General features: G+C 37.7%; 1 protein-coding gene and 1 non-coding gene across 6 annotated transcripts in view; both read left to right on the plus strand.

The window, feature by feature from the left end:
* PABIR3 (PABIR family member 3) overlaps window positions 1–25,463 on the plus strand; it is a 92,048-nt gene that overhangs the window by 30,470 nt on the left and 36,115 nt on the right. For 3 of the 5 annotated variants that reach the window (XM_042975290.1, XM_042975286.1, XM_042975288.1), the window contains exons 6-11: window positions 8,650–8,693; window positions 8,797–8,851; window positions 10,331–10,420; window positions 10,819–10,907; window positions 11,510–11,574; window positions 15,347–15,443. In XM_042975290.1, coding sequence (XP_042831224.1) covers window positions 8,650–8,693; window positions 8,797–8,851; window positions 10,331–10,420; window positions 10,819–10,907; window positions 11,510–11,574; window positions 15,347–15,443 — 440 coding nt within the window. Of the gene's footprint in view, window positions 1–8,649; window positions 8,694–8,796; window positions 8,852–10,330; window positions 10,421–10,818; window positions 10,908–11,509; window positions 11,575–15,346; window positions 15,444–15,917; window positions 16,068–19,667; window positions 19,892–25,463 lie in introns of those variants that run through there. The other 2 variants (XM_042975285.1, XM_042975289.1) reach the window with 2 other exon arrangements.
* Window positions 13,656–13,762, plus strand: LOC122235663. Its single transcript, XR_006213689.1, has one exon. It is a non-coding gene; the product is annotated as a U6 spliceosomal RNA (small nuclear RNA).

Raw genomic sequence — 25,463 nt, forward strand, 5'->3', positions numbered from 1 at the left:
TCATCCAGTAGCAAAATAGTATGGTAAAAAGATTCTTTTACTTTTTAGTAGATAAAACATTCTTTGTCTTTGTGAGTATGGAGCTATTTTAGAAATTCAAAAGAGCCTAAAACTAGTAGGTGAGATGACCTCTGGTTTATCTGTGCAATTTGCTTTGTTGCTTCCTCTAAATGAGACCAATATTTAGAAATTGATTACATGTTGCTATTTGATTATGAAGCTTGAAATCAAGATTAATTTAATTGGTTTGTAATATAAATCATAAGGCACTCTGTTTCCATAGTGACAGAATATACATTATATAAACATTTAAAATGAAACACAAGTAGAAAGTGAATTAAATGGGAAAACAGAAATACTTCAATCTGGGTACTGATTGAATGGAAAATTAAGACTTATTTTCAGCAACTTAATGGTCTGATATCTTTTTTTTAATTTTTAAAATATTTTTTAAAAATATTTGAGTGGGGAGGGAGAACATGAGCGAGGGAGAGGCAGAGGAAGAGGAAGAGACAGAATCTCAAGCAGGCTCCACACTGTCAGTGCAAAGCCTGATGAGGGTCTCAATCTCACACACTGTGAGATCATAACCTGAGCCAAAGGCAAGAGTCGGACACTCGACCAACTGAGCCACCCAGCCACCCCCTTACACATATCTTAAATTGCATATTTCTTTATGTGTATGCTTTAACTATGGCTTCTTTTTAGCTATTGATCTTATTAACCTTTTGGGAAGGAGGATGCTTGAAAGTAAATCCTGATATCTTTTTACCCATAAACACTCAGTATGAATCTCTGAGAAGGACTTTTTTCCTACATAATCACAATGCCATCATTACATCTAGCAAAATTAAGTTATTCTGTATTGTCATCTAATAACCAGTTTATGTTGAAATTTCATTATTCCCAAAAGTATCTTTTCTGCTGATTCAAACATGTTCCAACTATGATCTCTCAGATCTCTTTTATTTAAAATAGCCTTTCCTCCTGTTCTTATTTCATGCCACTTATTTTTTGAAGAAACCAGGCCATTTGTCATGTAGACTACCCTACATTCTGATTCTGCTTCTGTGTGATGTTGTTTAATATGTCCTTTTATTTCCTGTATTTCCTATAAACTGATTTGAATAAATTTTCTTTTACTTTTAAATAAGCACACATACTTGGGGCGCCTGGGTGGCTCAATTGGTTGAGCGTCTGACTTCGGCTCAGGTCATGATCTCACGGTCTGTGAGTTCGAGCCCCGCGTCGGGCTCTGTGCTGACAGCTCAGAGCCTGGAGCCTGTTTCAGATTCTGTGTCTCCCTCTCTCTGACCCTCCCCCGTTCATGCTCTGTCTCTCTCTGTCTCAAAAATAAATAAACGTTAAAAAAAAAAATAAGCACACATACCAAGTCAATATTAGGTCCTGGGTCAACATTTAAGTAGATGTGTGGTTTAAGTTGCCCCTTTCCTAGTAGGCAGCTAATGGGTAATTTTTTCTCTACAGGGGTTGTTAGCTGTTTTCTAGGTATTAGAGAGCTTGAGAAAATGAAGCTGGAAGTTAATTTTCTGTCCACCCCCCAGTTTTATTGAGATGTAATTTACATATAAGGTTGTATAAGATGTACAGTATAAGTATACAGTATAAGTATAAGATGTACAGTAATGATTTGATTTATGTATTGTGAGATGATTACCATGGAAGTTAATTTTCTTAAATTTTTTTTTAATTTTTATTTTTGAGAGAAACACATACACACACACACACACACACACACACACACACACACACACACAGTGTGAGCAGGGGAAGGGCAGAGAGAGAGGGAGACACAGAATCCAAAGCAGGCTCCAGGCTCCGAGCTGTCAGCGCAGAGCCAGACGCGGGGCTCAAACTCACAGACTGCGAGATCATGACCTGAGCCAAAGTTGGACAGTTAACTGACTGAGCCACCCAGACGCCCCTAGGAACTATTCTTTTCATGTAACTTTTCCTTTCCTAATACCAATTGAGTTTATGTTTCAAGAGGTTTGGAAGCACTCGGCTTTTAGTTCCCTATACCAAAGCCCTAAACATAAGTAACCGCGCTGCTGAAATAGTTTGTGTATTCGTTTTCTAAGGTTGCCACAACAAAGTACCACACACAGGGGGGCTCACCAAACAGAAGTGTATTTTCTCACCACTCTGGAGGCTACAAGTCTGAGATCAAGGTGTTGGCAGGATTGGCTTCTTCTGAGGGCTGTGACAGAAGGATCTGTTCCAAGCTCTCTCATTGACCTATAAATAGCCATCTTCATGTTCACATGGTGTTTTCCCTACACATTTGTCTGTTTCCAAATTTCTCCTTTTTATAAGGACATATTGGATTACGGCCCACCCTCGTAACCTAGTCCTAACTTGATTACTTCTGCAAATGCTCTATCTCCAAATAAAGTGACATTCTGAGGCACTGGGGGTTAGGACTTCGACATATGGATTTTAGGGGGACACTATTCCACCCATAACAGTTTGTTCATGGTATATGGTTCTATAATTTTACATTTATTTCCTGACTTGTCAAATAGGATATAAAATCATTGATACCTAGTAAGAACTTGACTTTTTCTGCAGTACCTTAAGTAACATCAGTTTAATTCCCTACTTGCACACTACCTCTGCATTTCTAGCATCTCTCCTATTTATATCTTCACAGATGTAAACTTTAGCATCATGTATTATAGTCTTTGTTTTATCTCAGCTGGTTTGGATAAATTAAGCTGGGTTTAGACACAAATGTAAGGGAACTTTATGAAATGCAGCCATTTAAAACATCGTGCCAGCTGGAGTAGAGGGCATGATTTTAACAAGGACAATATCAGTTATCACAGTTTCACAGTTACTTTGTCTTATGGACTCTGCTACCACTTCTAGTCTAGGAAAGCAACGGCATTAGATTTCTGTTCTGTGTTTTTCGGTCTTCCTTGGAACCTACTAAGTACCTGGTCTTTTTTATGAAGAGATGTTCTTTAAGGGAATAGCCTAACTTGTTTTAAAGGAAATTTAATTTGACCTTAACTCACAAATTGTTCATTCTTTCAGCAAGCATTTGTTAAGCCCTGTGCCGACACCGGGCAACCAAAATCTTTCAGGCATACTCACCTTCAGAGAGCACAGTGGGTAGCTCACCATTTCCATTTTTACCTTGGATCCTAAAAAGCTGAAAGCTAAGTTCAGTGCTCAAGTGCAACAACTCTCCTTAACCTGGGTTTCTAGCAGACAGCACTCTTTGTCCCTCAGAGATATGTGGCTCTTGATTTGTTTTTTTAGTATTTATTTACTTTCGGGAGAGCGCAAGCAGGGGAGGGGCAGAGAGAAGGGGACAGAGGATCTGAAGCGGGCTCTGCGCTGACAGGCTGACAGCAGCCAGCCCGATGTGGGGCTCGAACTCACGAACTGTGAGATCATGACCTGAACCAAAGTTGGACGCTCAACCAACTGAGCCACCCAGGTACCCCTCTTGACTTTTTATCCTTATTTTAACAATCAGACTTCATTATAAGCATCTCATATCCATTTTGGAAACAGGCAAGATATAAATGATAAAAGAGTCAACCTGCTTTTACTAACAACCTTCAAAATAGCTGATGTTGGGTAATGCTCCAAATTCCAACGGAACAGTGAGCAAAATCCTGTCCTACTTTGGGAAAAATTGCTCTTGGTCGTTGAGTAAATTACAAAGTACTTTGAGCTTCTCACTACAGGAAAACGTCTACATCAGTATTAGGTGGAAGGACTATACTAACTTTACATTTTGTTGAAAAGGTTTACTGTTACTCCATTGTTTTTAAAGACTAACTTCTTAAACTTCCTTTCCCAATTTCCCTCACTTTCCATAATGACATCAAAAGAACTCAAAGCTCTAGGTTCACCTTCAGTTCTTCCTGATTTTTCTACTGTATCTAATTAGGCATCTAATCCTATTAATTCTTCCTTGACACATCCTCTCTGTTCCCACTTCCTTCTGTCCCTTGGGTCCATCCAGATTACTGTAGAAATATTCTAAGAGATTTCCTATCTCTGTCAGTTTAATCCGACTTCCACAACCAACAGCAAGATCACTTCTCTGAGACATCATTTTCACCTTTTTCTCCCCTGTGCAGAAAGTTATAGTGGCTTCCCATTACCTACTGAATAAGAGTAAGACTAAGTATAGCTAGGTTGTAGCGAGCACTTACTCACATAGGTTGCCAGGCGCTGTGATAACAACTGTACAACCACTTCGTTAGCCTCAGTCTGTATTATCATCTTCATATGAATGAAGAGACTGAGGCTAAGGTTAATTCACTTGCCTAGGATTGACAGTTAAAAAGTTACAGAGCCCAGATTCGACCCAGTTCTATTTGGCTCCAAAGCCTGTGGTCCTAACAACTATGGTGTTCTGCGCAAACTCTTTAAGTCCCAACCCTTCAATTATTTACGATCCTAGAAATCTGGCCCTATTTTACCTCTCCAGTTTTAGCTCTCATCGCTTCTCAGTACAAACTGTTTCAGTCAAACCGTTTCCCTCCCCTCAGACCTGCCATGTTCGTTCCCTCCTCTAAGCTTTTGTTCGCATGCTTCCTTCTGCTTGGAATGCCTTCCCCTCCACCCTCTGCTTGTCCAGATTTTAAACCACTTTCAGGGCCTAGGTCAAATTTTCATTCACACAACTCACGCCACTCTTCTATTCCAGACTACCCGTAACGTGTATTGTTTATATAGACGGTAATATTTAAGCTCTTTTGATCATACACTGCATCAGTGCAAAATGTTTTAGCACATCCTTCCAGTACATGTAAACTGTATTTACATTATGGGTATGTACTTCCAAGCTGGTATGTAACGTGAGTCATAGAATATATGAGCAACCCAAATACAGAAAGGATGAGATAAAGACGAAATGATGTTTTTAAGACATTTTAAAATGTATTTTATTAATTATGAGTCATTATTGAGAGGGAATATGGCTCCATATTTCTAGTAGTGTTCATGACCTCAAATTATTTTAGCCAGCTCCTTGACAGAGACTAGTTCAGCATTGTGTTTTCAAAAGAAGGTGGAAGGTGATGTGCTGGGCTAGGAGTAGCACAAGCGCCACCTTTGTCACCTCCCTGTCACTTGCTTAGACTTGTATTATGAATCTTCTGTCCGACATTTCTTTATAGTAATCTTGTTAAGATACTTGTCTATTTTGTGGAACTCGGTTTAATTAAAACTAGATAATATATCCATATGGCCACCTAACTTGCAACTCATTACAACTAGCCTCCCCCTAAATGCTGTTCTTTTGCAAGATCTTTGGTCTCTATGGGCTGAGTGAGAGCACCTGTGTCAGTCTGTATATCTAATATTAGTAAACCTTCATTTCTTACTATCTTAGATTTAAAATGTGTAAATTGAATTTTTTTTTTTTTTTTTTTTTTTTTTTGCTTCTCTGTGAATCACCATGTATACTTCCTGGGCTATGATCATGCTTACTTTGGAGAGCACCAACCTGATGTATATAAAACTTGTCTCTCAAATATGATTCTAGGTCATTTCGGGAAAGCTCATCTGCTTATTTCATGTTCCCCATCATATTTAGCACCATATTTGCCCAACTGTGTCCTAGGTACTTTATTATGTGTAAAATATGTTTTTAAGAAGACCAGGGTGAATTTGGACTGTAGGATTTTTTTAAAAGCCATTTTAACCATTTTTAAGAGTACAATTCAGTGGCATTAAGTACTTTCACAGTGTTGGGCAATCATCATCACTTTTCATTTCCAGAATTTTTCATCCTGCCAGACAGAAACTCCATGCCCGTTCAGCAGTAACTTCCTACTTAACCTCCTTCTCCTGTAACCTCTATTCTACTTTCTATTTCTATGAAGACTTGACTATTCTAGGTACCACATATAAGTGGAACCACAAAATATTCGTTCTTTTGTGTTTATATCACTTAACATAATGTTTGCAGTATTCAACCATGTTATATGTAGCATGTGTCAGAACTTCATTCCTTTGTATGGAATTGTGTTTATATCACATTTTTTAATCCATTCATCTGGTGGTGGACACTGGGTTGTTTCCAACTTTTGGTTATTATAAATAGTGCTGCTATGAACTTTGGTGTACAAGTCTCTGTTTGAGTTCCTGTTTTCAATACTTTTGCATATATACATAGGAGCGGGATTGTTGGATAATATGGTAAGTCAATGTTTAACTTTTTGAGAAACTGTCAAATTGTCTCCTACAGAGTCTGCACCATTTTACATTCCCACCAGCAATGTCTAAAAGCTCTAATTTCTCCACATTTTTACCAACACTTGTTATTTTCCACATTTTTAAATAACAGCTATTCTGGGGCACCTGGGTGGCTCAGTTGGTTGAGCATCCACCTCTTAATTTCAGCTCAGGTCATGATCCCAAGATTGTGGGATCAAGCCCCACATTGGGCTCCATACTAGGCATGGAGCCTGCTTAAGATTCTCTCTCTTACTCTCCCTCTCTCTCTCTCTCTCTCTCTCCCCCCTTCCTTCCCTCTGTCCCTCCCCCCCCCATGTTCTCTCACTCTCAAATAAACAAATACTATCCTAATGAGTGTGAAGTGCTAGCTTCTTTGCAGTTTTGAATTGCATTTCCCTAATGACAAATGTTGAACATTTTTAACATGCTTATTGATCATTTGTTTTAATTTTGTAATGTTTATTTATTTTTGAGAGAGAGAGAGAGAGAGAGAGAGAGTGGGGGCAGGGCAGAGAGAGAGGGAGACACAGAATCGGAAGTGGGCTCCAGGCTCCTAGCCATCAGCACGGAGCCTGATGTGAGGCTCAAACTCAATAAGCTTGAGATCATGACCTGAGCCAAAGTCAGAGGCTCAACCAACTGAGCCACTCAGGCGCCCTGCTTATTGACCATTTGTATATCTTTGAAAAAATACCTGTTCAAGTCCTTTGCCCATATTTTAATTTGTTGTTTGTTTTGTTGTTGTTGTTGTTGAGTTGTAAATGTTCTTTATATATTCTGGATATTAATCCCTTATCAAATGTAAGATTTGCAAATATCTCTTCCAATTCTGTGATTCTTTTCACTCTCTTGATCGTGTCTTTTGTTGCACAGAAGTTTTAAATTTTTATGAAGTCTGTTTTTTTCTTTTGTTACCTGTGCTTTTGGTGTTATATCTGTGAAATCATTATCAAATCCAATTCATAAGGCTTTTGCCCTATGTTTTCATGTAAGAGTTTTATAGTTTTAGGTCTTATGTTTAGGTGTTTCATCCATTTCAAGTTAATTTTTATATATGGTATAAGGAAAGGTTTCAACTTCATTCTTTTGCATGTGGGTGTTCAGTTTTCTCAGCACCATTTGTTGAAAAGACTGTCCTTTCCCCATTGAATGGTTTGGCGCCCTTGTCAAAAATCAACGTGTATCTGAGTGTTCATTTCTGAGCTCTCTATTCTGTTCCTTTGGTCTATATGCCCTTATGCTAGTACCACACTGTTCTGATTACTATAGCTTTGTAGTAAGTTTTGAAATTAGGAAATGTGAATCCCCCACGTTTAGTCTTCTTTTTCAAGATTGTTCTGGTGATTCAGAGCCTCTTGAGATTCCATGTGAATTTTAGGTTGGGTGTTTGTATTTCTGCAAAACAAAAAAATGCCACTGGGATTTTGACAGGAGTTGCATTGCATCTGTAGATCACTTTGGATAGTATTGCCATCTTAACAATATTAAGTTTTCTAACTCATGAACACAGAATATCTTTCCATATGTGGGTTATTTTTAAAAATATTTATGTGAGGGCACCTGGGTGCCTCGGTCGGTTAAGCGTCCAGCTTCAGCTCAGGTCGTGATCTCACAGTTTGTGAGTTTGAGCCCCACGTCAGGTTGTGTGCTGACAGCTCAGAGCCTGGAGCCTGCTTCGGATTCTGTGTCTCCCTCTCCCTCTCTCTCTCTCTGCCCCTCCCCCGCTCATGCTCTGTCTCTCTGTGTTTCAAAAATAAATAAAACATTAAAACAAATTTAAAAAAATAAAAGTAACTATGTGAGAAATTATACTTGCATTTATAAAAAAGGTCAAACACTATGGTAAAGTACAAAGAAAGAAAGAACAAATTACCCTAAACCGCACTACTCATTGATAAGTACTGTGAACTTTTTGGTGAATATCCTTCTGAACACCTCTTGTTTATAATTTTACATAAATAGCATGTGAGGATTTTTCCTACTTGATATGTAATACGTGTTTCTCAATGTCAACGACTAGATCTAAATCCATGTTTGCACCATCATTTACTTAAACCCATACTGATAGACATTTAGTTTGCTTTGGACTATGAGTAATATTTGTGAGTATCATAGTATGAATCGTAGGAAAAATAGTCTAATAATAAATGTTTGACCTTTTCTCTTTTGCATGAGGAAAGGTACAAAGTGTTTCATCTAAGAAGTTTCTGCATATCTGATGTGCTGCAATGCATTAGTAATAGATCTTTGATGTAGTAGGTTCAATAATGAAAAGTAGAGAACTAGACACGTGTTTAGAGATTTGTTTACACTCTGGCTCTTCTAGAGCCCAGTGAATAATGATAAAGGTACAACCAAATGAAACAATTTTGTAAAACCATAGGAACGGGTATTCATTTATTCTCATGTTCTGCCTTTCAGGAAGAAGGCATGGATTTAGTAAATAGAGAAGCAATGCATGAATGGTGAGTCGTGTACTTTGAATTACTATTCTGATCATTTCTCTATTCAGTTATGTCTTTTCTTTTGGTTAGGCAAACTGCAGTACTGATATCTCTTCTTTTGTAGGGAGGTACAAACTGCAAAACAGATAAGTCAGTCTTGGGAAGAAAGTTTGAAACTGGTATGGTATTAACATTACACTTCTATTGAAAGTTTTACTGATTTTCGGTGTTGGCGATACCTACTTCTGCTGTAATTTCTAGAAATCCAAGCTCTCGTTTGAAACTGAAATTTATATGCTGCATAAATCATTTTTGATCGCTCTTAAGAAACAGTTTATGACTTACTCGTAAAAATAACTGACATCATTTGAAAGTGGGGTTCACAGTAAATAGTTGTCTGATACAAAACCATCGTTGTTTTGGACCAGCTTCCTCTCTGTCCTAGTAAGTCTAAGAAGAGTTCAGTTCTGCTGGTCAAATTGCTCACATGACAAAACAATAAATGATTTCACTCCTTTCTACGTAATTGATTAACTACATATTAGAGTCTTAAACCACAGACAGTGGGTTTCTTGGATAAATACTGCATTTTTATTCCTGTAACGTATATACTCACACTAACATTTTAACATGCAACCTTTAATTTGAACATATTTGGAATTTCATTACATCCCCTGGTAACATTTTTCCATGTCTCTGTACACATTATGGTCTTACTTAGTTGTAGAAGTTGAGTGATGTTTCGGCTTCTTTTCCATGGACATCTCAGATAATGATAGAACAGGAATTAAGCTGAAATTTGAGTAGGAGAGATTCTGGTTAGATGGCTGTTTCCAGATTTGGGAATGATTAGATTAGGAAATGGGTCATCAGCAGAAACAGTGGCATCTTATGTTCCTTTGAGCCCTGAGTGCCTTAGATGGACATCTATCCCTGGTTTGGGAGTGGGTCCTAAAGAATGAGTAGATAGCCTGTGGAGTCTGCCCCTTTTTATATTTGGGGCCAACACAATTTATGGATGCTGCTGCATTCCCTTAACTGACCCACTTCTAATTACTTCAGGTGTTGGCACGAGGGAGTGAATCTGTGAATGTGTTAGGATGTGTAAGGGAACACGTAGCGTAACTTTACCTGCGTCTCGGAAAAGAAAAGAGCACATTTCAAGGCCCCGAATTATGCAATACTGATTCTGTCTATATAAAATCTATCAACATTTTTTATAGCTGTAGATATCGTTGCTGCCTCATTTGTATCTTAGTTCTAACCAAATCCTTTTTGATTGTTTCCTGGAAATGGTATTGTAGTCTTCAAAAACAAGGTACAGGTCAAACCGGAAGAGAAAATTTTTAATTTAGGATTTGTGTATATACTAGTAAGTATTGCTCAATATCACGTATTCACGTTCTACATCTTTGGAGACACTAGGGAAGTCCCTCGACTTGCCATGTGACTCTTTTTTTCTAAAAGGGGAAAGGGTGCCTTGGCTTATTGAGGTGAATCGTGGGTTCCCTGCTTGTTTTAGGATGATGTGAGCTCCTCACTGTGGTGCGCTCACTGATTCAGTAAGGGTTCCCTTCCCCATGCAGCAGCTATCTCCTTAAGTGTTTGATAGGGACGCAATTGGTGCTCCAATTGTACACTGCTTTCTGCCTACACAGAGTGCCAGTGATTTAGAGAAACCATCTTCAAAGTGCATTGGTTTAATTCCAGTACCCCCAGCACCTTCTCCCACCAGGGGGATTGGGAAGGTAAGAAAGGAGAGCCTAAGAATCTGTGTCCCTTGAAATACCTATGAGATATTAACGTTTCACCACCCAAACTTTGGGGGGGATATATTTTGCTATAGCACATCTGATCCTAAACGACAGTTTTCCCTTCCTTTTCATTTCTTGAACTATTATTAACATATAACAAAAGTCGCCAACTTTGAAGTATGTGACTTCATTAACTTTGGTACTTGTGTATAATCCTGTAGCCGTAACCGTAACCCGGATGTAGAACCGTTCCCACGCTCTAGACAATGTCCTCGTGATCTTTTGTAGCCCATTGCCTTCTCTCCCCCACCCCCTGCCCCCACTAGGAAACCACTGATCTGCTTTCTGAGAAGAGTGGTGGTTTTAAACCCTCTGTTCTAATTTGGTTTTAGCAATATTTTTCTCCATCGTTACAAACTTATGTGAGTTACACCGCTTTGTCTCCAAGTCCTAGTCCCAGTCCTACGCAACAATTTCCAATGTAAGTTCATGTTGTATGAAAATACCAAAGTGCTTATAAAATAAGAATTTTAGAAACTTACAAGAAATTATAGCTCCAGGTTCTATGACAACCACAGAAGTAATGTGTTTTTTTGCTAAATTAAGATGTCATTGTTTTGGTTTACCATTTTGTATATTGAAAAGAATCAAGTGAGTTAAGGACATGCGAGAACATGTGAATGTATGAAGAATCAGTAATTCATTAACCCTGTGTGAACATAGTCTTCCTCTCCAAGCTTGTTGATAAGGATCAAAGCTAATTCTTGAGCTGTAAACAGCTGCACCTGCTCATTTACCGATGATTCTCACCTTGATTCAAGGCAAGTCACAACCAGAACAGTAGGTCTTTCTAGCTTTTTCCCCCCATAATTTCAAAAAATCCTGAATCCTTCTAAACCGTAAGACAGTTTGCTATCCTGAGGCATTCCTGTGTTTAACCCAGATTTAGAGAAAAGCAATAAAATGATGTGATACTACATAGTCCTTTTTTAGTGTATGTCCTTAGATCTATTCTAATGAAATAGTCATAGCTGATTTTGTTCAAATTTTTTTCTGGTAATGATTGTGATAATTTTATTTTAGAAGAAGAAATCAAAGCCCCACCAACACTATTAGACCAAGTATCTTTGGATCATTAAAAAGAAAAGGTACTTTTATCTACTAGCAAAAATAAATATAACTTTGAATTATTTTTATAAAGTATTATATAAAATCAAGTGCTATAAAAATTTCATTTTAAAGGATTTATTTAAAATATATTTGAGAAGTTACTAGAGGCCTTTCATTTTACTCAAACTACGTAAAGACAATTTTAAAAGCTATAAGGTGCTGGGGTGCCCGGCTGGCTCAGTCGGTGGAGAATGCGACTAGATCTCAGGGTTGTGAATACAGGCCCCACACTGGGTGTAGAGATTACTCAAAAATAAAATCTTTAAAAATTTTTTTTTAAAAGCCATAAACTGCCATATAAATGTGAATTGAGAAATTTAATTCCAGCTTAGTTAACTCTTAGGATTTTCATTATATAAGTATAATTCACCAGGCTAGCTGCCTTAACTACTTGTGAAAACAAAGTGGGGAATGAGTGAATGAACAGATAGAATGAATCAGTCATCTAGTATTCTGCTAAATCTCGACCCCTGCCCTGCCGCCCTACCTGCCGCCACACCTACTTGTTGACATCGTATGAGTAAGTTGACACAAATCAGACCCACTTTCTACACTTAAAATATATGCTAAGGTGTGTGTTCTTTGATGGTTCACTTCTTTATGGGGATTAATTTTGGAAATTAATGAAATTAATGAAAAATACCCACCTACTCAGTAATAAAAGGACAGTGGAAAAAACAGTAGTGTTGTTTTTTTTTTTAACTCCCACAGCCCTGGATCCCATTTCTCAATCCTGCCTCACTAAGCTAGGTTATTCTTCCTTTTTCGTTAATACCACTACTGAGTTTTAAAGTTAATACAAAGTTTAACCATAATAAGGAGGGAAAATGGATAAATAGGAAAGAAGGTTAAAAGTTTAAAATGTGTATTCGTGAAAATTCCGTTAAGATAGGAAAAAAGAGGGGCGCCTGGGTGGCTCAGTAGATTAAGTTTCTGACTCTTGATTTACACTCAGGTCATGATCTCACGGTTCGTGAGTTTGAGTCCTGTATTGGGCTCTGCGCTGACAGCATGGAACCCGCTTGGGATTCTCTCTCTCTCCCTCTCTCTCTCCCTCTCTCTCTCTGCCCCTCCTGTGCTTGCTCTCTCTCTCTCTCTCTCTCTCTCTCTCTCAAAATAAGTAAAATAAACTTTAAAAAAGTAGCTTTAAAAAGAAGATAGGAAAGAAGAAGGAAAAGAAGAAAAAGAGGAGGGAGGGGGGAAGAAAAGAAGGAGAAGGGGAAGGGAAAGGAGAGCAAACTATAGGGAAAGAAATTGAAATGTACTTCAGTCTTCCATGTATTTTTGGATAAATTAATGGCAGTTGCCCTAACAACACATCTAACTAAGTATGTACTTCCTGTATCCTAGGACTAAGACAAGATCAGTTCTGGAAAACACTCTTTCAAACTAAGCACATCGTTTTATGATGATGGATCAATGACCTAGCTTTGGAGTATTTTGTCTGTGCTGTGAAGTTGGGGGCTAGTGTTGAGAAAGCGTTTAAATATATTAATAGTTTAGGAGTTGTTAGGAAGTTGGGGTCATTTCAGTATTTCAGATAAAATATGCTTAGGGGCACCTGGCTGGCTCAGTCAGTGGAGTGTGTGACTTTTGATCTTAGGGTTGTGAGTTCGAGCCCAACATTGAGTGTAGAGATTACTTAAAAATAAAATCTTTAAAATAAATAAGTAAGTAAATAAATAAATAAAATACACTTAAAGACAGTGTTTTACTAAATTAAAATAATTCTCCTTTTAAGACACTTATGCATAAAATGTTTTTATGACATTGAAAATTCCTGGAATTTTCTTAGAAGTTGTAATTTATTTATTTATTTATTTTTAGGCTTATTTATTTATTTTGAGAGAGTCCACATGCATGCACAAGTGGGGGAGGGGTAGAGAGAGAGGGAGAGAGAGAGAATCCCAAGCAGGCTCCACGCTGTCAGCACAGAGCCCGACGCGGAGCTTGATCTCTTGAACCGTGAGATCGTGACCTGAGCCGAAATCAAGAGCCAGACACTTAACCAACTGAGCCACCCAGGTGCCCCAGAATTTGACTTAAAAAGTTATTTTTAGTGCTTGCTTTGGTAGCACATATACTAAAATTGGAACGATACAGAGAAGATTAGCACGGCCCCTGCACAAGGATGACACACAAATTCGTGAAGCTTCCATATTTAAAAAAAAATTATTTTTATAATACAATTTTGACATAATAGACTTGGTTTCTGTCCAGTGTCTTGGTGGATGTGTCATGTTTCACACAAGCCTCTTGTACCTGGTTTTCAGTTGCTCTGGAGGATGACTGCCTCACTCACTTCTTTGAAGTGTCCGTAAGAACTCCAAAGCAAATTCTATATGTACTACGTGGTCTATATTTTAAGTCAGACCATAGTCTGAAGGTAGCCTATACAAGTTTGGTCAAAATTCATCTGGCATTTTAGAGATAGTAACAGATTAAACGGAAATTTAATTTTATTTATCTATTTTAGAATATGAATATCCATTTGGGAAACAATAAGTGATGTCCTCTTTGGAGCCTATTAATGAAATATGGGGGAAAAGGGTATAAAAAATCCAAAGAGGTCCTGGGTGAGGGAGGAAAAACAATGAGAACTCTAAAAAATGGAAGAGAGTATGAGATCACTGTTAGAATCTCGAAGCATATGAAGGCAGTTACTTCCATTGGGAATAAGCAAGAGCAAATAAGGCTTCAAGTGGGAATCCTGAGAAATCTGCAGAAATTAGACATCTGTAAAGAGAATTTTACAAGTAATAATGGTTTCAGCAAAGAAAATTTCCATTTTCTTCTATGATGAATTTGTTTTGATTTGTCTTGCTTTTAATTTAAACTCCAAAGGAGAGGTGAGTAATTTCTCCATAATGGTATAGTTGTAATCTGGCATGGGACAGGATACCCAGACCTCTTTTGAGTTTTATGAGCCATGATTATACTCGTAAGGAAGGTCTGTGGAATTTCTATTCCTAGGGGTATATTTTTAAATTTTAATTTAATTTTATTTTTAAGTAAACTTTGTGTCCAACGTGGAGTTTGAACTCACAACCAAGAGTTGCACGCTCTACTGACTGAGCCAGCCAGGCACTCCTATTCCTAGAGATATTTTTTAATGAGTAGGTGGCCTTAGTGTTTCATCATTCATATATATTTCACTCTACGAGTTATGGGCTTGAACATTAGTTTTCTCTCATCCAGACATGGTTATCACACGATTATGTAACACTGTGCAGATTTTACCATTTACTTTGACTTAAGATTACAGCAGTATAGTTTTTTGACATTAGGTGCTTCTCCTTATTCTTTAAAAATATATTTATTTTGTTCATTGCATACTATAAAAGAATTGGTCTATTTAGTTCATTGTATATTTTTAGCAAAATACAGACAGCAATAACCTAAACATTTAAAATAAGGAATGAGATTAAATTATGATACAGCCTTACTACATAGCTCTATAAAATGACGTTGTAGAATTTAGTAAATAATATGAGAAAATTATACTCATTAAAAACAAAAAGTAGACGATGTATCAGTATTATATTCAATACAAATCCAATTTTGTTTAAAAACAATCATGTATATACACACATATTTAGGAATTACTGGAAAGTGGTTATCTCTGGGTAATGGGGCAGTAAAAGTTTTTTCTTTGTGTTTTTATGTATTTTATAATAATTGTTTGCAACTAAAAGCAAAAAGCATGCTAGATAAAACATATTCTGCCTTGGTCTGCTTTTCTCGTCATAGGTGAAATGATAGCTAAAGATCCGCCTAAGAGATTTTTCGAAGGCACGACCAACATGCTTTCTCCCGATACTACCCAACAGTCTGATGTGAATGTTTGGTGAGTATTAACATGAATTTTTAAACATTCGTTGGCCATTTTTCACTTGGTTTTTAAGTCTGTTTTTACTATTGTATATATTCAGAAGTCTGGTCTATTATTAAATATTTTTAGAAGTCATCCAACTAATATCCCAAATGGATGCTATTACCCTTAGTTCTTCTCCCTAACGTTTATGTGTGACACTAATATATGCTGGATACATTTTTAGAAGTGGGGTTTTGGCATTTGATTAAGAGGTATCAGAGAAATACATAAAAATGCAAGCTTGGAAAAAAGTTATCTTCTGCCCATCTTTTCTACCTTGGATTTTTGTGTGCTTTGTTAGGCTGAACGTATGAAATCACTCTTGTAACTAGGGCCAGTTCTTTGCTTCACATATTTTGTATTTGTTTGTAGACAAAGCGGAGTACACAGAGATCTTTTGAATTCTGTTGTCAGTGAATGGTATTTTCTTCCCTGGTCTATCTTCAGATACTCTTGGTGGAAGCAGTAGCAGCACAGGATCTTCTTATAACTCACCAGTTAGCATCAGCACCGTCACAAACTCCCGTGTCGTCTTCTGATTCTCGTTCTCCATTTATTGTAGTAGACGAACTTTCCGCTAAGTGATTCACCCATCCCAAGACTTTCTCACCAATGGAGAAACACACATTTGCTTCTCTCTCTCTCTCTCTCTCTCTCTCTCTCTCTCTCTCTCTCTCTCTCTCTCTCTCTCCCCCCCCACACACACACACACACACACACACACGTTAGAGCAATAACAGAATTGTGTGTTTTAGGAGTGCCTGGGTGGCTCAGTCGGTTAAGCGTCTGACTTTGGCTCGGGTAGTGATCTCATATTTTGTGAGTTCAAGCCCCGCATTGGGCTCTGTGCTGGCAGTGCAGAGCCTGCTTGGGATTCTGTGTCTCTTCCTCTCTCTCTGCCCCTCCCCTGCTCGTGTGCTCACTCTTTCTCTCTCAAAATAAATAAATAAACTTAAAAAAATAATTGCAAGATATAATTTAGGCTATTTCCTATTACCTTATTTTCTCAATTTCCTAAAATTCTCTTTATCTACAGAACTTGCATGTCTAATTCCTGTGTTTGCCCTTAAAAGCAATGTAGTGATATTTTCAAAGATGTTTTCCAAATAAGAACTATATTGAAGATACAATCATACATTTTCAAGCTGCTAATGTGTAGAAACATGCTGCACCTTGAGTTTTTAAAAACATAATTCAGAACTCTATTTATTTATCTGAATAAATAAAATTTTAAGTTCGGATGAAATAGAATTGTTCCGTTAATCAACAAGTAAAATAATTTTTTAAATTCTGTACTGAATGCCTGTGCTAGTTCTTAATGATATTTTCAATAATTAGAAAAATCACCTGTCTTAAAGCAGTTTTTAACTTTTTAAAAAATGTTTATTTATTTAGAGAGAGCACACACGTGTTGGGGAGGGCCAGCATGTAACACTATTTGGGGCTCCATGCGGGTCATGATCATGACCTGAGCTGAAATCGAGTCAGATGCTTAACCGACTGAGCCATCCAGGCACCCCTAAAAAGCTTATTTTTAATTTTTTTAAAATGTTTATTTATTTTTGACAGAGAGAGAGAGAGAGACAGAGCATGAGCGGGGGAGGGGCAGAGAGAGAGGGAGACACAGAATCCACAGCAGGCTCCAGGCTCTGAGCTGTCAGCACAGAGACTGACACGGGGCTCAAACTCACAGACCGCGAGATCGTGTCCTGAGCCGAAGTCGGACGCTCAACCGACTGAGCCCCCCGGGTGCCCCCCAAAAAAACTTATTTTTAAAACTAAGCTAGTTATACATGCTGATGCAAGGATTGCCTATTTTGCACATGAATCCTTGGATGTTTAATTTGTTTGGAAGGAATAGGTAGGGGAAACAAGATGAAAAAAATTTAATTGAATAGCAAGAAAATAATATGTAATTGGGACTTCACTCAATTTGTACTTAACCTGATTATCCCTGATCAATTTTGTATTCTAATTAAGTGTGGAAAAAAGACAATGTTGATAAATGGTGGTCTTTTACATTTCTATGAATTACTTTTTATTCATGATCATAATTATGCATTTGATTAAATAAGGCTTAATATGTTAGGGTTTTTCTGCAAGAATCATATGCCTCCAGTTGTTCCCTAAGGGCTATAAATGTTTGTTTAAACCCCAATTTTGTATTTAAAAGTCTTAAGGGTTTTCTGAATAAGAAAAAGTATGTGTTAAAAATATAAAATCTAAAGTAAGTGCTTTAAGTAATTAAGGATAGCACTAGCATTTTGAAAAATAGAAATGTATCCTCATGAAATGAAGTTGAGAATTAGTTTAAATTTCCTCAGCTAACAAAATAGGAATGGTTATCTAAAATATTTATAAAAAGTTTTTCCTTGTCATTAGAAGTCATCAGAATGATGAAAATCTGATGTAGGTATGCCCCACATAGGAAAAAGACTGTTCCACCAAGAATTGTTTGACAGTGGCCCCAGTGGAATTAATGGTTACATATGTGGGGGAAGATTCTGTCAACCTATGAGTAAATGAATACTTATGAGATGACTGAGGTCATGATGGTCTCTGGAAACTGAGACACGATTCTACAAATTGGCCAAGGACAAGTGAACTATCAATATCGCCCTCGTTACTCAGCTTCTATACTTACCTGACCCTTGGTGGACCAGTTGTGAACAGATACAGGGGCCCTCATGAGATGAGGTGTGATGGCAGTGATGTTCCTTGCTGAATTTGTAGATCATTGACAGACAATAGTGTCCTCCTGTATGGTTGACACTTTAGCCAAAAAAAAAAAAGTCTTTCAAAATACAAAACCTTTGGAGTACAAAAACCAAGGATGGAGAAAGTGAACAATGGGGGCGGGACTACTACTCAGTTGTATAAGGAGCTTTTGATCATTAAATCTTGGTAATCTGGACATTCTCAATACACTTCTTTCAACTCAGACAATTCCTTTAAACTCTGTTCAGTTAGTTTTTATTTAGTTGTACTCCAGGGTGCCACACTTACTATAATATGCTCAGAATCAAGGACTTTGTAGTCGATTTTCCCATCTGTTGCCTTTTAAGGCTTGGCATTAGGAGGATCTGTTTAAATGATTTTCATTTATTTTTTTAAATGTTTATTTATTTATTTTGAGAGAGAAAGAGAGCAGGGAAGGGACAGAGGGAGAGAGAGAATCCCAAGCAGACTCCACACTGTCAGCACAGAGCCTGACATGAGGCTCAATCCCATGAACCCTGAGATCATGACTTGAGTTGAGACAAAGAGTCAGACGTGTAACCGACTGAGCCACCGAGGTGCCCCAATGATTTTTCATTTCTTAAATGATTTTGAGACCAAAGTAGTTCTGACTTTCACATGATGAGATTTTGTGGTTGATTTTTATTTATTTATTTTGTTTGTTTCAAGTTTTTATTTCAATTCTAGTTAGCTAACAGAGTGCAATATTCGTTTCAGGAGTAGAATTTAGTGATTCATCAGTTACATATGACACCCGGTGCTCATTACAAGTGCCCTCCTTAATGCCCATCACCCCACCCACCTCCCTCCATCAACCCTGAGTTTGTTCTCTATAGTTAAGCATCTCTTATGGTTTGCCCGCCCCCCCCCGCCCCCGTCTCTCCCTCTCTCCCTCTCTCGCTCTTTTTTTCCCTTATGTCCATCTGTTTTGTTTCTTAAATTCGACATATGAGTGAAATCATATGGTATTTGTCCTTTTTCTGATTGACTTATTTCACTTAGCATAATACATTCTGGCTCCATCTAGTTCATTGCAAATGGCAAGATTTCATTCTTATTATGGCTGAGTAATATTTCATTATATATATATATATATATATATATATATATACACACACACACACACACACACACCACATCTTCTTTATCCATTCATCACTTGATGGACATTTTAGCTCTTCGCATAATTTGCTTATTGTTGATAGTGCTGCTATGCTATAAACATCGGGGTACATGTGTCTCTTCAAATCAGTATTTGTGTGTCCTTTGGGTAAACACCTAGTAGTGCAATTGCTGGGCAGGGAGATACAAATCAAAACAACAGTGAGATACCACCTCATACCTGTCAGACTGGTTGATTTTTTAAAATTATTGTAAGACTATTATTTTGTCATCCTAAACATGCCAAAGGATTATAATGTCAGTTTTCATAGTAAAAGGCACGTATTTGTTTTCTAGGGCCGCCATAACAAGGTACCACAAACTGAGTAGCCTCAACCGTCAAAATAGATTATCTCATAGTTCTGGAGGCTGAAGGTCCAAGGTCAAGGTGTCAACAGAGATCTTCCTTCTGGGGGCTCTGAGGGAAAATTTGTTAATATTTCTCTCCTGGCAGTTGCCAAAAATCCTTGCCTTACAGACATATCACTCCAGTCTCTGTCTCTGTCATCATATGGGCTTCTCCCTGTGTCCCTGTGTTTTCATGTGGTTCTTATAAAGACACCAGTCATTGGATTTAGGGTCCAAGCTAATCCATTATGACGTCATTGTAGCTTGATTACATCGACGAAGACCCTCTGTCCATATAAGGTCACATTCACAGATACTGGGGGTTAGGACTTTAACATTATCTTTTTGTGCACACAATTTAACCCGCAGCAGGATACTTTTAGAATTTTGACTTATTTTTCTTGTTAGTTTTTTAAATCATCTATCTTATAACCCATTTTAAAAAATAGCAGAATAAGAGGTGACCGTATTGAACATAGCATTGGTATGTCTTCTTTTTTTTTTTATTTTATTTTAGTGCACACGTGAGCAGGGGAGAGGGGCAGAGGGAGAAAGAGAGAGACTCTTAAGCAGGCTCCACGCTCAGCCCAGAGCCCGATGCGGGGCTCAATCCCATGACCCTGGGATCATGACCTGAGCCGAAATCAAGAGTTGAATGCTCAACCGACTGAGCCATCCAGGCGCTCCTGTCTTGTTCTTATATATTTTAAATTTATGCTTGTTTATAAATATATATGTATGTTTATGTACATATACATTAGTTTTCACATCCAAAATCAAGAGTCGGATGCTCAACCGACTGAGCCATCCAGGCGCTCCTGTCTTGTTCTTATATATTTTAAATCTATGCTTGTTTATAAATATATATGTATGTTTATGTACATATACATTAGTTTTCACATCCAAAATCAAGAGTCGGATGCTCAACCGACTGAGCCATCCAGGTGCTCCTGTCTTGTTCTTATATATTTTAAATTTATGCTTGTTTATAAATATAGATGTATATTTATGTACATATACATTAGTTTTCACATCCAAAATCAAGAGTCGGATGCTCAACCGACTGAGCCATCCAGGCGCTCCTGTCTTGTTCTTATATATTATAAATATATGCTTGTTTATAAATATATATGTATGTTTATGTACATATACACCAGTTTTCACATTGTCAATAAAAGGATAAATGAAAGTAGAAGTATGTTTCTAAAATATTTTTTTAAGTTTATTTATTTTGAGAGAGAGAGAGAGAGAATATGAATGGGGGAGGGGCAGAGGGAGGAGGGGAGGAGAGAGAAAATCCCAAGCAGGCTCCGTGCTCAGGGCAGAGCCCCATGTGGAGTTTGATCTCACAAACTTTGAGATTGTGACCTGAGCCAAAACCAAGAGTTGGATGCTTAACCAACTGAGCCACCCAGATGCCCCTGTTTTTAAAATATTTTCAGAGTATCATTTTTATGCCTTAAATATATATTCATGTTTGATCAAATATTCCTACTTTACTTATAACATTATAAAAGAGCAGCACTCCAGATTCATCCTGACATGAGGACTCACTGGTAATAAGTCAGATTCTCAGGTCAGGGTAAAAACTACAGTTCTTAAGATTTATGACTAAATCGACCAGTCAAGCTTATAATTTCAAGTATATTGAATTAAGTATCAGGAAACTCTATTTAAAATTGTAAGATATATGAAGATGAGTGAAATGCCATCCCTACCTTCAAGCAGAATAAGTACAAAAATAATAATGATACAAGACAAGGCAATCTAAGATGACTACAGATACACGTATGAAAGGATGTCTGAACTATAAAAGTAGGAGAGAAACACAATATTGGAATGATAGGATTTTAGAAGCCTTTTAATGTACCTCTCAATGCAGAAATCCTTTTAAGAATTCCACTCGAATGATCTTTTAGCCTTAGCTTGAAATCTTATAGTAATCAACTGACTTTCACACAACAGTTCATTCTGCTGTTGGACAACTCTCACTATCAGAAAGCTCTTATGTTAAAAAAGGGGGGATGGGGTTAGAATTTGTATCTAGGTGGCCTGTTTCATTGGCTCTTTAGAACAGAGACAAATCAAATGTGCTATTAAAAGCAGATGAGTTAAGATTCTAATTCTGCATTAATCTTTGTCCCTGCTTCTTGAATTATTACCACTCCTACTACAAGATATATTTAATCTCATCTCCTAAATGAATTTTTAAAATTCACCTAGAAGCAACTATATATAAATATCCACGATGAAAATGCACATATGATACTTTGGATATCTATGGAGAAAACTAATTACAATTTGCCTCAAGTGTTTTTAAATATTTTAGATCTTAAAAGTTGAGCTTGAAAAATATATCATATAGGTAGACTTCACTGTCAGATCATTGAAACTATGCATTTAGAAAAGGCCCAAGAACAATAAGTACTCTGGCAAAAAGGTAACTTTGTTTCCCTTAAACTCTATGATATCTTACAGATTTCTTCCACTGTGGTTCTTAACCCAAGAGTAAATGAGATTGATTTTTATAAATGTCTAGAATGTATGGGTAGAGAGAGTCATATATAGGAATCTTGGAAACTTGCTCAACTTTCTTAATAGTGGGAGACCTTAATGACCATGGCCTCTCAGAAGAAATGCATTAAATTAATGCATTTATTAACTGAATCCTACAAATTGACCAATAGTCTATATATATATGAAATTGGAGATCTCCGTGGCATCACTGACTTCAAAGTAAACTGGTAACATAACTATTCATGTCCACCTTTTAGGGGGAATGACCCAATTAACATAACTATTTATGTCAAACTTTTAGGGGAATGACCCAATTATATTATGAGTATAAGAGTCAGAAGACCTGACTTTGGCTCCAGCTCGGTCACTGCTCTGTGTGACTTTCAGCAGAGTCACTTCACCAATCTGGGCTTCAGATTTCCAATCTGTAAAATACAGTTGAACTAGATATTTACAAGGTCCGGTCTGCCACTTAAAATTTTATTGATTCTGTAAAAACATTTGCCTTCATCTTTGCTACTGTAACAGATGCATGATGGCATTGAGCTTCTGAGGGCTTTAAGAAAGTATTTAGGAAATCAGAGAGCTTGATTCCTAATATTTTGATTCTTTCTGGCAACAAGAGACTCATTTTGTTCAGCCTCATCAATAGTTGCCTCTCTTGTATGAATTATGCATGCTTTATGATGAAATGTGGAAAGCTCATTTCCCCCTGGTTTCTTGTTTTGGGTGGATAAATGATCCTCTCAGGATTTCCATATTAATACAGGTTCCCACTGACAAAGCACTCACCGTAAAATTTTCTTTCTAGTGACTACAGCTTGAGACAAAACAAAATAAAGATACACTTGGCGTTTTTGTTTCAGAGAAGCAAAGGAGACAGGGCACAAAAAGCTACATCAACTATAAAAGCCCTGGCACAGTTCACGTTCGGAAGTGCTCAACTCGTAGTAAATAGCAGACCACCAGCAAAATAGTTTTTCTTTTTCCTTGATAATTAGGATATGGCTATAAGAAAAACCCTCTAACTTCGGTTTAGTTGATTTCATGGCATGACTCTTGTGCTTGGTAACTCTCCGTTGAACACACACAAAAGAGGGCACACTTGAAAGTCGCCAATAGCTGGTTTGTGACTTTGTGCTGAGGAAGGAAATATACATATTTTTTTAATTTTTTAAATGTTTGTTTATTTTTGAGAGGGAGAGAGAGGCAGACTGCGAGTGGGGGAGGGGCAGAGAGAAAGAGAGACACAGAATCCTAAGCAGACTCCAGGCTCTGAGCTGGCAGCACAGAGCCCGACGTGGGGCTCGAACTCACGGACCGCGAGATCATGACCTGAGCCGAAGTCGGACGCTTAACCGACTGAGCCACCCAGGCGCCCCTGAGGAGGGAAATATTTTGAAATTACATTATCTAGCAGAGGAACCTAATTATACTTTCCATTTCGAGTCTCACTCTTCTGAAAGGGAGGATTTAGTTTGCTTCCTTAACTCGACTTATATTAAACTCTGCAGTAGTTTACATTGAGTCCTGTCCTTAGACAATCTTTTCATAAGTGTGAAGCCTTTGGAAAGGAAGGTGCTGAGGCTAGCATGTTGGGACTATCAAGGGAAGTTCAGCTAAACCTCTCTTAAACTTTATTTGGAATACATTCCCATGCCACAGTGATTAGCAGATTTCTTTTTTAATGTTTATTCATTTTTTTGAGAGAGAGCGCAAGTGAAGGAGGGGCAGAGACAGAGGGAGACACAGAATCTGAAGCAGGCTCCCGGTACCGAGCTGTTAGCACAGAGCCCGACGTGGGGCTCGAACTCTTGAACGACCAGATCATGACCTGAGCCGAAGTTGGACGCTCAACCGACTGAGCCACCCAGGCGCCCCTGACTAGCAGAGATTTAAAATGTGTTTGTAGTATACACGGCTGTTGAGAGTATGGGGAAAGTGGTGTTTAAATTCACTGCAGTGGGTTCTTAATGTCCTTTGTGGAGGATATTTGGTGGTATGTATCAGAAGCCTTCAAAATGTGCACCTCTCTTGGCACAGCAATTCTTCTAAAAATTTTTCTTAGGGAAAAATATGGGACAGGTTGAAAAGGATGTTTACTGTTGTGAAAAACGTAATGTTTTCAACACATGGGGCTGGGGCAACTGAATATCCACATGCCAAACAGTGAAGTTGGATTCCTACCTCCCACCGTATACAAAAATTAGCTCAAAATGGATCAAGGACCTAAATAGTAAGATCTAAAACCATTAAATTTTTAGGGAATAAACAGGGGTAAATCTTCATTATATTGGATTGGGCAATGGATTCTTAGATATATCACTGAAAACATGACCAGCTAAAGAAAAAATAGATAAGTTGAACTTTATCAAATTAAGAACTTTCGTGCCTCAAAGGACATTAACAAGACAGTGAAAAGACAACCAGAAAATTTGTAAATCATATGTGATGAGTTTAATCCACAATATGTAAACAGGTCTTATAACTCAGCCACAAAAAGACGAACAACCCAATTAAAATATGGGCAGAGGACTTTATGAATAGACATTTCTCCAAAGAAGATTTACATATGGCCAATAAGCATATGAAAAGATGTTCAATATCATTAGTCATTAAACAAATGCAAATCAAAACCACAAAGCGGTATCACTTCATACCCACTAGGATGGCTGTAATAAAAGAGATATTAACAAGTGTTGGTGAGGAGGTGGAGAAACCGGGCCCTCGTACATTGCTGGTTGGAATGGAAAATAGTGCACTGACTGTGGCAAACATTTTGGCAGCTTCTCAAAATATGAAACATAGAATTCTCATAAGATCCTCGATCTTCCAATCCACTCCTTGAAAACGAGGACTCAAAAAGATACTTGTATGCTGTTGTTCCTCGTGGCGTTATTCACAACAGCCGAAAAGGTGGCCACCACCCCAGTGTTCATCACCGGTTGATACGGTGTAATTACATCATACATACAGTGGGATGTTGTTCAGCTATGAAAAGGAATGAAATTCTGGTACATACTACAGCGTGAATGAAACTTGAGAACATGCTAAGTGAGATATTTAAAAGAGATAAGTTCATAGAGACAGAAAGTAGATTACAGGATAGTAGGGGCTGGGGGGAGGGGGTAATGGGGAGTCATTCATAATGGGCATAGAGTCTCTGCTTCGGATGATGAAAAGTTTTGGAAATAGATCATGGGAATGGTGTACCTTGTGAATGTAAGT

This window comes from Panthera tigris, chromosome X (genome assembly GCF_018350195.1).
Source record: "Panthera tigris isolate Pti1 chromosome X, P.tigris_Pti1_mat1.1, whole genome shotgun sequence".
In the NCBI taxonomy this organism is placed as follows: Eukaryota; Metazoa; Chordata; class Mammalia; order Carnivora; family Felidae; genus Panthera; species Panthera tigris.